At 37.7% G+C, this 17,330-nt stretch overlaps 1 protein-coding gene across 1 annotated transcript in view; it reads right to left on the minus strand.

The window, feature by feature from the left end:
- The window catches only part of THADA (THADA armadillo repeat containing), a 167,690-nt gene that overhangs the window by 13,251 nt on the left and 137,109 nt on the right, over positions 1 to 17,330 (minus strand). Inside the window, exon 37 of the mRNA XM_067293137.1 lies at positions 14,888 to 15,019. Within this exon, the coding sequence (XP_067149238.1) occupies positions 14,888 to 15,019 (132 nt within the window). The remainder of the gene's footprint in view (positions 1 to 14,887; positions 15,020 to 17,330) is intronic.

Raw genomic sequence — 17,330 nt, forward strand, 5'->3', positions numbered from 1 at the left:
CTGCATTTATCTTCTTTGTCTCTTGTGCTTCTTCCCCACATGCTTCCCTTTTTGGACCCAGTCCAGACTCCCTCTCCCCAAGACTTTCATCAAAGATCTTTCTCCTCCTTTATATCCTCCTCTCCCACTGACAAGACCAAGCCTCCTCACCTCACCAGACTGAGAGAGGATCATCTCCTCCAGTTCCCGTCCCTTACCCTCAGTCTATAGATTTTTTTCTGATTCAGCTTTTTCCCTTCTCTAATCAGAACTGAAGGCTCATTTCTCCCCACTTTGCTGATCACTCATAGGTATTATTGAAAGCACAGGAGTTCTCATTTCACATGCCTAAACACAGCCCGGCTTAGAGCTGCCTACAGCTACAATTGCAGAGAAAGTCTTTCTGAGTCACAGTATTCCTGGAATACAGCACATTCAGTAGCCCTACTGGGAATGCATGCAAGCATTTTAGAGCAGAGAAATTTGAGCTGCTTAGTGATCACAAAAATCTTTGGAGATTTTAGCTTTTAGACTCCACTAAGTCACTAATGAATATATAGAAATGGCAACATTTTATAGTCTTCTCAGCCAAATTTGAATATATTTCACCAAAAAATTCTTGATTCAAAACATAACTATATTACAGCATTCAAAAGAAAAAGCCTTCAATTCTTTTTGTAGCCTTCATAAATACCTCAGAAAATATTTTCCCCTGACTTGGTATGTAGAATCATGTCTCCTATAATTAAAAAAATTCATTAAAATTTAAAAAAAAAAAATCTTTACAGTGTGGAAAATGTCAGTACCAACTATTAAAGATTAACACAAATAGCTGAAAAACAGGATATTATAATGAGAAGTGTCAGACAACCCTAACAACAGACTATCAACTCTGCCTATAACAATATACAGTTCACACACAATTCATTTAATTCACGAGACAAATTATAAAGAGAGGATGGAGACAGAAAAGCAGAAGGCAATGAATTAACAGAAGTCAATGTAATGTCTGTTGAAAGGGTGAGAGAAATACAGAGAACAAAGTGGGAGGGCAGGTAGAGATGAAGGGAACACTCCGTGTACAGAAAAGTGTAACAATTCTGGTATATTTTATCCAATCAGACTGGCAAACTATACAAATAAACAACATCAAAGAAAGTCTTGTCCCATTTTTAACAGAATAAGGAAATCAGCAGGCACGCTTTTGTGTACATGTTTCCCACCACAACTTCTGAACCAGCTGTCCAATTTCAACCAAGTCTGACAAAGCAGATATGGGAATCCAAGATATTAAGTCATGTTTCTATGAAACTAGCCAGCTGGGTAGAAAACAGACACCCTATTGCTGTCCCATGTAGCAAAAGGCTGAAACTTGAGTGGTCAGAAATGAGAAAAGCCACTTACCTGCAGAACAAATCCATTGAATAAACAAGCTCCCTTCATTTCACTGCTCAAGGAACTTTTTTTTTCTTTTTAATAATGCCATATGCACACTGGCATATGTTTGCCTCTTTTGGTCTTTAACATCTTATTGTTCAATCAGCATATTTCAAGTGAGTTTGCATCAGGAAAGGTCAGATTTTACTTCACCTTGCCATGGGTGGCACTAATAGAGCCTTCGTCACTATCTGAGATTCAGGTAAAGTCCTCTAATCTGGAGAATCTACCTTACTCTGTGACAGTCACACTGTCACAGGAACAATCATGCCACAAATAAAAACATGACGCAAAACAAGACAGCTAAGAAGCAAGGGCTACCTGTACTGTTTCTAATACTTACATGAATTTGAATGCAAACCATTAATATCTGACATCCTGATCAGCACAGAATTCATTTCATATACTGTGTTACTTCACGCTGAGATCCCTTTACTTCTAAGATCTCAATACATCCCATTGTATTTGCGTTTCAAGGTCTGCGCTGACTTCATATTAGGGGAGTTTGAAGTCATTGGCTCCAAACAATCAAGCCCTCTATACTTTGGAATATAACTTGAGAGACTATTCCCCATTTCAATATTGTCTTGCCTAGCTAAACTAATTTGTGCAACACACATTGCTTTAGAAGAAGGAATTAAATATTGGGGACATCCTTTCTGAGAGATCCATGACTTGTTCATTAACACTGTTTGTTTGATCCTACCACCACCAGCCTTCAGAGAACACAGGACATTTCTGTTTTCCTGACAATTCTGAGAGAAGGTGGTGATGGGATATGAGATGTTAATATACTATTTTGCAGCATGGTGATTTACTTGAATAATTTACATTTTAAGACTTTGACTTAAAGAGAAAAGATATTATGGAATTTAATTCTTAGTTACGCTTCATAATGTCTGCACATTATATAGAGTGTTTTCAGTAAGTAGAGGAATATAAAAAATTTCCATCTTCTGATGTTTATAGCAAAAGTAAGTTAAGCTGAGCACCATATAATCTAAGCAATTATATGTTAAGTTTCATAAACCATATTAACTTCACAGGCAGGGGGTCCATAGAAGTTCGGCATGATTTGTTCAACTTCAGTCACCTATCCACTGCTAAAGTAAACTGTATGAATATGCAACATTGCCTTAAACACATTTCTATTCCATTAATACTTCTGTTTGATTCTTACAAAAGATGTTCTGTGTATTCAGAGGAAGAATTATTTCATACTAGAACAACAGAATGAAATTCAGACAGAGATCCACTCAGAACTGATTCACTCACTGACATTTGGGAAAAAAAAAATCACTTTTTAGACACTTAAGTTATGGGTGTAAAAGCCTAAATGTAACAATCTACAATCCTGAAGTTCCAGTATTGCAGTCTACAGATTCTGTAATTAGGGAAAGTTACTGTTGGTTGGGTGTGAATTTATAAAAATGAGTACAGCGAGGAGAAATCTACAAAGTATGACTATGGTCTTCAACACAAACATGAAATAGCCTTGTGCTGTGTCTGTACATGAGAGAAAATGAGAAGGCAATTAACACAGTACATGAAAAAATGAATGGGTCTTATTAGTCCTGGTAATCAAATATTGTAAGTCTAACCTCCACTGTGATCAAGCCCAGTGTGTAGTAATCAAGACCTTCACTAAAGTATTTCTGTTAACACTTTCATCTTACCAGTGGGAATTATTTAATAAAAAAAAGTGTTCCATTGCTAGCATAGCTAGGTGATCATTAACACAGCACAGACCATGCAAAGGTACAAAATTAAAAACATACGAAAGTGGCATGACACTGGTACTGTAAGCAACTGCCATAAATAACTCTGCTCTTCAAAATGATTTCAGCACAGTCTTGCTCTAACTCTAACAATCAAAAGCCCTTTACATGAAGTCAAATTCTTGAAATTTAAATTTCTAGGCTTTTATTCCCGATGATGTTTAACTTGACCTTCTTATGCATAAGAAATCAATCTGTTCAACTAAACCAGTTCTGAGTTTTTCTTGTAAGAGCTCATTTGGAACTGATTGTAGAAATAAAATGTTCAGTTTTAGACATCTTAGGTTTTAAAGTAAGAGCTCATTGTGTTCCAAAACTGTTTTAACCCCCCTCCCCACTAATTAAAACAACCAAATCAGTGGGAAGTCTATGGCTCAGGGAATTGGTAATACAATAAAAGCATCTTTCATTCTAGGTTGCTGCTTTGGCTCTGTAACAGGTAGGTAGTATCTTGGTTATTAAAAATGCTGAGTGCTGCTTGTGCGAAACAAGCTAGTGGTTTAGGTTAGTTTTGAAAGGTATTTATATTCCCTACCTCACTCCCACCCACACATACACAAATGAAATTTTGCATGCAAAAAATTTGCTTGCAGAAATGTATTATTGCCTCATTACTGGTGAACTACATCTCTGTGCAAAACAACATGACAAACACAGTTGAGTATCCTACATGACCACCTTAAAACAGGTTTGCATGGGACAAATATGTGGTGCAGGGCTCTGCTCAGGTTATCAGTTTCTTTCTTCCTGAGGTGGTAACTTCTGGTCCAGTTGGATGCAAAGGGCAGAGCAAGAGGAAATTTACACTGTTGCTACGTCTGTTCAACCACCACTTCTGAAAGACAAGATTGCTTACCAGCTACAGCTGGCAATTAGAGGTTTCCATGAAAATACATTTACTGAAAATAAATTAATGGATGTTTCACACAGCATTTGACATGCACTTCCTAATAGACCTTTTTATTTATAATATAGATGAATATTTAATTTCAAATTTCACATATTTAGCCTAAATATGAACAGTTCACAAACTAGATGTCTACAGTACTGAGTTTTGCTCATTTAGGGCTATGAAATAACAAGGATACAGAAATAATCCACTGGAAACGTGTAAAATTTAGCAAGTTTTCTTGCCCATCACATGATTTCAGCTGGTATCCCACCTTAGCCTTTATAAAGAACATTGTGTGTGTATAGCTGTATCTATCCAAGACTCTCTGAAATCTTTGTGATTTAGAACACAGTCCTCAACTGCACTGTGTGTGAAAGTATGAGGCTGGGGGTTTAGGTTAGTTTTTAAAGGTACTGAAATGTCTGTGAAATCACATCATATTCAGGATACGTAAAACATTAGAGATGCTGGGCCAAATTCACTTGGATTGCTTTGCCTAATTTGGCCTTCTCCATCTCAAGCAATCTGAGGAGGAGTGGGGGCAGGCGCAAGTCCTGCATAAATAAAGCCCTTATGTTCACAGTCCCAGTTAGAATTGCACCCAATTTGTTCCAGCTTTCACCTGTACTGGGAAACAAAGGATTGAAAAGTTACCACCAAATTCTGTACCCTGATTTTTAACCATGTCCAGCCTCTGGTCTGATGCTATGAGAAAATGAGCTCCCTATAAAAGGAAACCAAATTCTTTTCTTTCAAATTGTATGCAATTCCTTTTCACTCTTCCAGTGTTGTTCTTTCCCCATTCCCTTTCTTAATTCCTAATTATCAAACAATTCATCCTTAATGTAAGAGAAATTCTTTTTCATTGTTGCTTTTCTGTTTTGTGACACAGACAAATAGTTTAAAAGCTACTTATTTTCTATAAGCGTCCTGTATCAAATTGTTTAGGTCTGTAGCCATTGGAAGTCTTTCAAAAAGAAATCTCTTGGGACAGTTTTACTCATAGCAATAGTGAAACAGAAGGAGAGGTATTAATAAAATCAGAGAACTACAGCAGTTGGTGAGCAAAACAACACAGCTGGTGCTCAGACATAATTTTTACAGAGGAACGACAAGCTACAACGTTATTACTGCAAGTTTCATTTCAATTTTTTGGAACTAATAACTTTTGAGTCCATTTCTTCAAATAATACATTTGAACCTTGATATAACAAGAACTGAATACAATAGTAAAATGTCTTACAGATTACAGGATAGGTCCTGCAATCTTCGTGCATCATGGAACCTCTATTACGACTCTAAATCTGTTAAAATCATATTTCAAAATTCTAGATATGATTAAAAAGCTGAACATTTTTGTTGATTCTTAGCATGCCCAGAATTACCAGTGCAGGATGCCAACTATCAAAACAAAAATCTTTATGAGCTAGCTGTAAAAACTAGTCAAGAAAGGGAGGATAATACAATTTATTTTCCCCTGAAGTGTCCTTGACATTCTTTCACTCTCTTGTAAAAAGAGTACTTTTTTTTCCCCTCTTCTGAAGCACTACAGAGGTTTCGAGTGCAACAGCTCTTCTGCACTTTCATCTCATTTACGGAAAATATGAAACAATTCTATTGAGAAGAATGTGAACAGTTTTTGCTTACAATTGGAGAAGCTGGTTTTGCATAGCTTACTGGTCTGGCTTGCAAAACTGTCCTTTTCAATAGAGGTAAGACAATTATCACTGCCACTTGCTCTTTCTATAATCAATCCAGGAGTAAAAAGCAAGCCAATGAAAGATAGATACACACACAAATTATTAAAATATCACTGATATCTCTCAGAAATAAAATGTAATGTTTTAAAAGCAGATGATCAGTAGTGGTGCTATTTAGGTGCTTTCTGGGCCTCTATCAAAAGGGCACATATTTGTTTAAAGGTAATGGGGACAGGACTATTATAGCACATATCAGAAAGCCTTGTTTCATAAGCTTATAAAGTTTCATAACCTGCAGGAGGATATGAATTCATTTTGGCTTCAATTAAATAGCTCTTCATTAATATTTTACTAGTGACGAAGACACCAAGTTTAGGAGGTAAGCTATAGACAGCAAACAACCTTCCTCTGTTCTGTTTTTTAAGTAAAAAGAAAAGAACTGGCACCAGAAAAGAAATATGAAGACAGAAAACACATTCAGTGATGGCTCCAGAGCCTAAGCTCAATGGTAGCACGCAAAGAGTTTTCGGAACAAAAACATTTAAGTCTATTTTCCATCTTTTTTCAGTAAGCTTTTCCTCCAAAACTACAGAAAATGTTTACACATTATTCAGGAGTCACCATTAAAATAGGGAAACAATGATATTACAAATGTAATCTAAATGGCCTTAATTAATCCCAATCAGAACCTATAAAAGTTTTTGTAAAAACAAGAGCTATTTTTAGAGTATATAACCAGAATGTCAGATATAAAGAAGTATTATTACAAAGATCTTAAATATACCTATTAGCATAAAAATATGATACAAATAGACTACAGGTCAAATTTGCTTCTGGAACAGCACTAAATTTACACTAGCAGAGAGACCAGGTAAATTCGTTTACACTCCTAGACATCAATTCTTTCATCCTTGCAACCAACCTTATAACTGTTCCTTTCTTAGAACTATTACAGTAGATGAAAAAATCACCAAATTATAACTTTGAGCCACAGTAAATGTTTTGTAATCTCTACCACGTGTCATTTTGCTTTCTGGAACAAACTTCTTAAGTGTAAGGTCAATGTAGTCATCAGGTAGTCACCAGCTAGCACAGATATTTACCATCTACTCACTCAGCCAGGATTAAAATGGTCCTTGTTGACACTTTGTCTTCCTAGATAAATCCTACTGTATCCTAAAGAGTAGAATAATTCCTACACTTTATGCAGTTCTATATGGACAAAGAAGTATTCACCATTAAAAGCATGAAAGGGAAAAAAAGATATAGCTACAAATATTCTTAAGTTGAAGGCTGAACATTTAACACCTTGAGGTGAATGTCGACCTTTTCCTCTGTGAACCCTATTCTACTTAAGGTCCAATAATTGCAGATAGTATAACTGCATTATTTGTGATGTTACCTTTCATGTTTTACTGTACTTTTCAGTAGCCTCTAGTGCACTTCACAGTGCAGAGTGTGCTAGTAATCTTCAAGGCACAGCCTGTCTCCTGCACTGGAACCTTTGCAGGGTATGCTGAGAATACACATGCCACCTTTTGACCTTTCCTGGTATCCTCAACGTGCTTTATCTAACGTAACCAAAGAGCTTTTCAACACCTTACAATGCTTCTGAATACCCAGTCCTACCCCATATTTGAATATAATACTGTAAAATGCTGCTAATACTTCTCCATTGAGGTTAGAAGAAGTATTGCTTTTACACAGGATATTACGTAGACTCCACAGACTCCATCTGCAATCGTTTTAAAATAAATTTCATCTGTGGAAAATCATCTTGCTTTGCAGCAGAAGCAGCTCTGCTTTGCAATGATCTTTTTCTGCTTCTGATTACCTTCTCATACCCTCTTCTGCTTCTACCTGGATGGGTATAGTCTTTCTACTCTTCAAGTGCCTAAAGGTCATTTTGATTAATGCCACCTCCCGTTTAAATCTTAACATTCAGCTCCAAAGACTTTTTTTATAGCAGGTAATGGTAAGTTCAGATATTGAGTTCTTTTTGGAGAGTTGCACATCTAGTTACCACAATGTAGTTATCAAGACAACTGTCAAAGCAACAGAAATCCTGGAGCTGATCCCAGAAAAGATTTTCATTAACCTTCCTTCTACTAGTCCACAATACAAAGCATATTAACATATTTTAGCTAATGTGATCAGCAGTTTTCCATTAGCAACCCAGACAATACTCAGGACAGTTTCCAAGTACCCCATGGCATATCACAAGATCTGACTGGGAGATTTTCTGACCAGATTCCAAAGTTATAAAAGATTCTCAAGGTAGCTTAAAAATCACGGATGTTAATAAGTACTTTCTAAATGTTCTAACTCTCTGTTTTTTCCTACCCAGGGCAGTAAGAAGGACTTGAAATTGGTCAAACTGTGGGAGGTTCTTAACTCTGCACCACGGCAATTGATGCCATGTGTCCAGAATGAAGATGTTCCAACTTCTGTGTGCACTTGTACTCACAGCACTAACATCCTGCATCTTCAGGCTGGCTAGTGGAAGAGCTGTACACAGTAGTTTCAGCACAGCTCTCTGCACTGGTTCTTGACAATCTCATTAACTATCTCTATCTTTACAACCTACAGTCTTTCAAGATAGGAAATCTGTAGCTGCTTCAATTTCCTCTCATCACACAAGTTCTAACTTTATGCTTTTTGTAATCCCTCTATAAAATCTCTGTAGAATCTGAATAGTGAATATTATGCACAAGTCTTACTTAAATCAAGAAAAGGAAATCTATCACCTATGATCCTACCGCAGATTCCAGTTAATACATCCTCAAAACAATCTGCATGCATGCAATTCCCTAGTTTATCTTTGGTTAATTACCAGGTACTTCTCAAAGCTAGGCAGCTGCCAGAACTGGTTTTAGGAGCTGCAACTAAAGCAGCTGTTTGGGGCTCCAACTTATGAGGAGGTCTATTAGCCTAACTTGAATATCAAGTCATCAGATGCATGAGAAAAGTTGAACCCTACACATTAATCTTTGTCCAGCATTTGAGTAACCTGACACTTACTTTGTTCACCACAATCTTCCCATTTATATCACTAGAAGGCTACACCAGCACAAAAGTAGAGCAAAAAGTGGTGAACCCGTCCTCAGGTTTGGCAAGAGAATGAATGCATTAATCATATGGAAATGAGAGTTCTAAACATATTGTTAGTATCTCTCTTTTCTTCGTTCAAGAGAGTGCACGCGCCTAACAACTTGCATATTGCTCAGAGCAGTGTTGCACAGGCTCTAACCCCCAGTTACCTTCCATTTCCATTCCCACAGCACCACCTCACCACTTTATAAGTAAATGGTTAGGTCTGGAGAGAGGTGAGGCATTAGGGGAGGGTTAACGACATTCTGATGAATTAAAGCTTTAAGAAATCTATTTAACAGATTTACGTAATGGTAAACGTGGAAGAAAAGCTCCTTCTGCTTGCATGTACTTTAAAGAATAGTTTGAAAACATTCTTTTTCAAATATCAACAAACAATTGAGTGAAAAACTGAAGTAAAATATATTTCTTCACTGTTTCAAGTAGAGCATGTGGGATGCTCTTAGTCCTGGTGCTCTTATCATGCAGCTGAACATTATCAATGACAATGGTATTTTTAGCATTTTAGCTTTGCACTGTATTTACTCTTACTATTTCACTAAGAATAGGTGCAGATTAAATCCAAGTCACTTGTCCCGAAATACTTCATGGCTCAGTCATAAAGGACATTTGGGATACAAGTTTTGAGATCACGCCTATTACCCACGATTTGCTGATAGCACCTCTGGTGTTGATGATGAATGCCAGACCATTGCGCTATGTTAACATCACACAGACCGCGTTATCTCTTATCTCTCTTCCAAGTTATTTACAAGATCTTCTGAGAGTGCAGATGTATGAAAACATAGGTTCCCTGAAAAATGATTCTTAGAGGATAGGAAGAAGGAACATAAATCCGAGCATGATCTCTTCTCTCCTTTTCTCTTTCAAATGTTAGTATAGTTTATTCCAATCCTCTCCTTACTTCTCCTCCTTTCCTACCGCCACTACATGCTTTCCCCCCCCACCCCAAGCCGCCATACAAACATGTCTTTTTGCAAGCACCTTCAACAGAGACACCTACTCTTGAATCACGAAGTTTATTTTTTTAATTTATCTTCTATATTGATGAAGTTTGGGAAAAAAAGGCTAGAGGCACAAGAAACAAACAGCTTTTTTTTTCCTTCAGGCCAGGGAGACAGCATGATTCATAAATGAAACGGCCCTATTCAGTCAAACACTAAAGCCCAGAGAAGAATTCAAAGTTACTTTGAAAATATTTTAGTCCTTTAATCTAACTATTTTTTCTTTTTTTTTTTCCCCTCAAGCAGCTCATTTTAACTTCTCGCTCTCCTCACGTTTATAACCTCTAGTCAATAAGCAAAAGCTGCTAAAAGGCTAGCCTCCTACAGGCATACATTTAGTCTGACGCAGTGAGATAGGGGAGAGATACTATAGGCCAGTAAAACACAGATCAATAGCCAGCAACAATGACTTCCGCAAGAATCTCAACTTAACCAAATCTGTTCTGTGCCACAGTGCCGCCTCCATCTCAACAGCAGGGCCTTCAGAAGGGTTAGTCAGCCTGTTGAAAAGTCTTGGCTTCCTTGTGCCCAGCAAAACCAGCACTGCAGCTAACTGAATGTTTTTGTTGGCGAATCAAAACACCGGATATTAGTCATTTTCACTGACACACTATTTTTGCTGAGGATAAAAAGTAGAATATATCAGGAAGGAAACAACCATCAAGAAAGGAGAGGAGAGCTTTGGCCTTTTACTTAGAGACTCCTGACATATGAGTACCACCTTTTTCTTAAGCGTGTGAAACTGGAACAGTAGAAATAGGATATATCTGAATTTTTGGCCAGTGCATTAAACCAGCAACAGGTTCAAAACCAACTACATCATTTGCAGCCCCAGTCATGTTCTCAGAATTACTCAAGAACTTTGGGAAATAATAAAAACACTGGACTAACTTTCACAGATACTTAGAAGGTATCTAAATCATAAGCTGCATTTGAGTCGGGAGCAGTACATCGGTGAGTGTGCGGCTCAGAGCGGACCACTCACCTCGCTTGTGCTGCACAAAGCCCCACTGCAGCTACACAGCTTCCGGCCCCTTCATTAACTTGCTCATCTCTGTACCATACTGCAGCTTCACAATAAATGTAGCAAAAGGTTCCTGAAGGCCTAAATTACATTTGAAAAGAAAATTTAGGCTCATTCAGGCACTTTCAAAGATTTACTTAGGTCTGCAAATCTAATTGCTCATCTAAACTTGATTCAGCTCAGGCAATTCTAAATCAGTTAAATTGGTGCTAATGCCGACAACACTAAAAATGCTCTTAAAGCAATTTAAGCTTAATTTGGTAATTTACCAACATAAAGGTTAAGCTGTCTAAAAGTATTTGCTTTATGGAATTGTATTGGCTTAGTTATGATAGTTAAAATAGTTTATTTAAACTTTTCTAATACAGACAAGCTCATAACTTTACTTAAGGTAACACTTCTTCCTCTGTAAATAACAAAGCTATAGAGAAAATGACACGACAATGGATATAACTTTTTTTCTAGCACTGAATTATCTGACTTTTTCAGGATATTCTGTAAAGTGAACATCAGAAAAGAAAGTGAAACCTTTTTTTCATGGTTTAAATGATCTTTTCTGTAAAGAGTAACCCCTGGGATAAGAAACACTGCTGTGAATAGGTCTAGACTTTACACAGCCATGGGTCACTAATTTAATTAGATTTCAAAGAAACTATTCTACATTTACACTGAATACAATACTTCCTGTACCCTCCCTCATACTAAAAGGAATAAAACAATCCCACAGAAGTTTACACTTCAATGCATGAGGGAACAACAACAAAGTGTACATACAATACCTTGAGTTACAGACTGAGTTCATATTGTTCAAGTTATTAGTAAAAACTTAACTACCTGCTAAGCTGGTATTTTAAGCAAGCAAAACAAAAGTTTTTCACGTTTCTAATGAAACAGGATTCTGTTTGGCTCGATCTGTTCAGAAAATGACTGCAGTCAACCAACCTCAGTAACTTTTTCCCTCATACCTCTTATCTATTTTTAAACATATTACAAAATTAAATTAAGCTTCTCTGTATGAATAAAAGAAATAAAAAATGAACTTTACTGGTACAGTGCATTGCCTCCATTGCAGTACATTGTCTCCTATAAAAATTAATGGTTTGAGGGGATGAAAGAGCCCTCCTGTGAATCAGTGCATTTGGTCTTCTGTGCTTTCCTCCTTCCAAGTGAAAACGGGGGCTGTAACTGTGACAACACAGTTCTGTTATCACATTTGTTACCCTGAGTTTCATCCTCCGCAAGGTTACTGCCCTCATAATTTGAGTGATCCAAAGCTGCATGGATTAGCTACTTGAGGAAATTGTTTTTTACCCTCACTAAAAGCCATGAGGGAATAACAAGAAACAAAGTTCATATTCTCTTCCAGGAGCTCGTATAAAATTTCAAAGAATTACACAAGGTAGGGGCTATTACTGGAAGTGAAACCACGCTAACAGACTGGATCATTTGCCTCTGGTTTCACTGTCTATTAATGACCTGAAAATACTTACTATCTGACACAATCACGCTACCACACATTCATTCTGCTATTTAGTGACATGTATGTGAAAGAAAAATGTCCTATAATAGTTATATGAAAAATCTACATAAATAAGCTGGAAGTTTGTTACTACCAACCACAGTCCAACTTCAAACATCTTAGCCAGGTGAAGCAGAATAAAAATTCAGGCTAGATCCAACTGTTACACACAAGTAAATGCTCCCTCATATTGTATTCTTTCAAAGGGAAAAGAGATGCCAGCTTGTCTCATGCATCCTTTGGATCTCTGACATAAATCAAACACTTAAGGTGTTAATTTGCTAAGCTGATAATACAGTTGTTCTGCAGACAGCTACAAGCTACTTCTTTGCATGCTGTATAAAGAGGTAAGAATTTTATGAAGAGTTGGTACAGTGGTGCTAGCGCCAGAATTTCGGGGAAGTTCAATGCCTGGAAAAGTGTGAGAGCAGCATTCCCATTTCGTAGGTGAATCTGACAACAGCAAAAGGTGAAACATACCACAACCAATTTCTACAATGCAGTATTTATGGGAACATAACGGCCATTGTGGCAGAAAAATACTTGATGAATAAAAAAAACCTGAAATAATCAGACTCTTTACTCTCTCATGTTGACTAGTGTTAATGTTCAGTGAAAGAGAACCAAAAGGGTTACAGAACACATGAAACAGAGGTCTAACCATCCATGCTGCATTTTGATCTCTTCATTCACCTTTTTATTCCGATCTCTTGATAATACTGCTGGCCCATGATACTTACTTATTTGTTGACATACAACGGAAATGAGAAGTCAGTCAATATAAAATATCCAGCAATTTGTGTCAAATAAAACATTTAAAAACAGTTGTTTTACAGCTTTTTATGAATTTCAGCATATCAACTTGGGTGTTTTTAAAACAGCATTGTGATGAAAAAGCAGAGACTTTCTTACTATTCACAGACAAAGGACACTGATTTCATGAAAAGAAGTTCAAGTGAAAGAACAGAAAGGGACAACTAAGTATAACTAACGGGATAACCACAAGGCTGGGGTGGGGAGCTCCTACCCTAATCAGGAACATGGAAAATAAAAGCCAATTATGATGTTATTTCCTCAACTATTCACCTCTGCTTTATAAAGTGACAAATTATAACAGTAAGGGTTGATGTGACCTCAGTATAAATTAGTAGGACAGAGCCCCCAGCATCTAATGAAGTTTTAGGGGAACATCCCTTGGCATAAGGATACAACAAAGAAAGAGAGATGAAATACAAGAGCCAGGGAGAAAATCCAGCATTGTATGATTTGCAGAGGAAGTACCCTCTGACATTTGAGTCTTTGGCCCCAAAGCCCAATGTCAGGGACCTGAACAATATCCAGAGTGAAACTGCCTAAAAGCACATGTGCACTGAGCCTCTTGGCACTCAAGAGAACTGTAGCTGGGACTAAGTAACTTGCTAGAGCTGTGATCAGAGTGCTGGAATCAGAGCTGTGGGAATTAACAGGCAGATGAAAGCCCTCCTTAATACATCTCTCCTTTTACCTTTTCCTACCCCATAGAACTGGGCTCAAACAGCACCTGCTCAAAAAGTACATCTGCCATATGAACACATTAATGGCTATTTGCATTTACAGTAGTGACAAACATGTGCTTACCCCCCTCCCTTTTTTTGTAATCCACAGAGCTGCTTTATCAAGAGCGTAGCTTAAGTTTACATGGAGATGGCCAAGTGATTTCTACAGATAACACATGGGTTGGTGCAGGCACTGTTGAAGGCCACAGACTGGCAGGGACCACTGGAGAGAGATTAGCACACTAGCAAATTCTAATTTATTCACAACACATGGAAGAATGTCTCAGCAAAGACTTTCAAAGCAAAACACATTAATTAGTTAGGCCTACTCACATTTTGTGGTTATTTTAAAATTAACAGGGTTGAGGAAACTAGGGCATAGAGACACAAAGGCCCACATCCTCGAAAGCACATTGTGGGTGTGCTGAGAATTGTCTTTGTTGATCTAGATCTAAATGGATTTCAAGGTCTAATAATGAATCAATGAGTTGAATACTGTTTCTCAGATTCCTATCGCACTGTGATCAGGCTACTATAATGACTTGGGATTCAAATAGTGTCTTCTATTGTATTATATTAGACCAATGTTGGCATTAAAGAATTTTCAAAATTACTCCTCATGCAATAGTTGACTCATCACAGCAAGAACCATAAGGCTGAATATTGTTGCTGTCTTTTTACACAGTCGTGTAACCATATGCAAGTTATACTGAGAACAGCAAAAAAAAAAAAAATTTTTTAACACGGTGGGTGTAAAATCTCATGATTTTCTTTATCTTCCACAGTATGTGTTTATAAGAAATGCATGAATCATTTTACAGTTAGCAACAGTTTTGTGATGAGAAGAGAAATATTTTTGTTTCTCATGTATTCAATAATATTTAAAGGTGAAAAAAAAATTAACATACCTGTTCCTTTACTGTTCTTCCTTTGAGACTGTGCCATTTGTATAACCTCAGCAGCAGCATCCCTTACTACCAAATCCTCATTCTGCAGCAGTAGAACCACACATTTCCACATAGCAAGTGTATCAGACAGACCTAGATATTTATGGATAAAATTAAGAATTCTATTTCTTATATGCATTCAAAAAAGTTACTGAGCTCCGTTTTTGCACCTAAAAGTGCCAAATTCCTTGAAACATTAAAAGGGGGGCAGGAGAAATGCATTGGCAATGCGTTGGAAAGGCAAGTGGGAACATGATCAAAATGCTTTCTGCACATGTGTGAACTTTACCTAGGTGGTTGACTCAGTCTGGTTTATATAGTGGGTAACTGATAAGAGGATGGACAGCTCTGAATCTGAGTTCAACTTTATGTCTTGGATGCTCTCAGTTTTCCACAGTTTCTAGCAGTGCAGAATTCCTGCTGGGAAGCAGCAGAAGTTCGGCTGCTGAAGGTCCGCTAACTCACTGTCATCATGGATTTACTGTTGCAGTCTGCCTAGAGCAGGGCTGCCAAACCAAGTTTTGTTCAGATACTGCCAGTAGTATCGGCCACAGATATCATTCCCTGCAGAAAAACGGCAAATGATGCCATCTCCCTTTCCCCACTCATCTACCCACTTTCCTCCTATTTCTCCTCATCCACCAGGATCTGCCCCTATGCTCTGTCACCTGTTTCTCCCAAACCCATCTCTTCCACCACCCACTGACATACCCTCCTACTCTTATTCCCACTATCTGTTGGAAGGAAGCCAGGCTTAATCCGTGGGGTAGTTGCACACAAATAAAGATTAATCAGGGATCATTGCCAAGGTGGAGGCATTCATCTTGTAAATCCCACACAGGCAGACCCACTGCCACCCCACTGGCAGTTCACACTGCCATATCACAAGGCTTACACAGCTTGCAAGTCCAAGGATCACTTCAGGGTGTCACTCTAAGGACGACTAGTTGAAGTGCTGAAGCCACAAGGCTGTTCTCAAGGCTTGCTGGCAGTACTGCTCAGGTGCACTGACTTTACAGGTTTCAGCAAACACCATCCCTCAGGGAATCCACTGGAACATCTCGTTTAGAGGCAATTAGTTGTTAGATACTACTTTCTGGTGATCAGAGAGAACAATGAAGTGGCTGCTTAAGTATACTGGTTTTCTTCAACTATTTTATCAATAGGTCTCTCAGAGATTTGTACTACAACTCAAGCCAGACAAACCTATTTCACTGCTTGGGCAAAATGAATTGCTTGAGGCTTTACTACACAGGCAGAAGCAGCATTCCTATATTTCATATAACTTCCCTATTTGGGAGTAGCATGGAGTGTAATTATTTCAGAAAGAGTCTGCTTTTTTTCTAGCACAATGCACCCATGTAATAATGTTACGCTGGCACAGCTAGATAAGAATAATTATTCCTTTCTAGATACAATGGCCAGCTTCCCCAACGAAACAAGTTTCTAGCATATCCCCAGGACAGAGAAAGGACTGCAAATGGATTTTCCAGAAAGACTTTTTTTCTGAATCCTCAAGCAACAGCAAGGAAAGATGAGGGAATCTAGAACTCACTGACCTGCATTGATGCTCCTCTTTTTATAAATGAACTTCATGGAAATTTATTGGAATGACTACCATTCCATATTGGAATGACCTCAGTTCCAATTCAAACAATCTTTTTTTTCTTTTTAATTTCTGCTTTAAAGAACACGTGGCCAAGCGAGGTGATATAGGATGAGGCATATATGTCAAAACTGTTTGTGTGTACATAATCCCATTTAAGAGAATGATTCTGGTTTTATATCACCACAAGTTGATTTGATAAACTTTTCATTGCAGTACTTAAGTTTCACAGTTGTGAAGAACTCCAGACTGACAATTCCAGGTAGTATGGAGAATTAATTCTGCACCTTGTTTCTGAACTCTTTCTTCCCCAGGCCCAGTTTTGGGGGCAAAGAGCTAATTCAGATGGCTTGCGCACTGAGGCTTTGGGGGCTTCCCCCCCAGTTAGACTTTAAGCAGGACACAAACTGCTGCCTTTTCTTGCTTCAGAACTTCACATCTGTCCCAGAAACCAGCAACTGTTCTGACAAGATCAAAAAGGAAAATTCTGTTCTCCATCAGATACGGATCATTTCCAAACAGTGAGAGACGAAAAGCTCAGCATTTGGGAGTCTCTCATCCCAATACCTCTACGGTCTTCATTTGATATAAAATGATAAAATCTGTCTAAGAGCTTTAACTAGATTCTAGAGGTCAAGATTTCCAGAGGTGATACTATGAATATTTAATAATACAATTTCTACATGATATAATAGATTTAGCCCTGTTAAATGTTATCAATACCTTTTAAAAGATGTATATCAAACAAATAGTTGACATTTTAAAACACCACCATCCACAGTTTTAAGAAATACTAAC

Source organism: Apteryx mantelli, chromosome 3, assembly GCF_036417845.1.
Source record: "Apteryx mantelli isolate bAptMan1 chromosome 3, bAptMan1.hap1, whole genome shotgun sequence".
In the NCBI taxonomy this organism is placed as follows: domain Eukaryota; kingdom Metazoa; phylum Chordata; class Aves; order Apterygiformes; family Apterygidae; genus Apteryx; species Apteryx mantelli.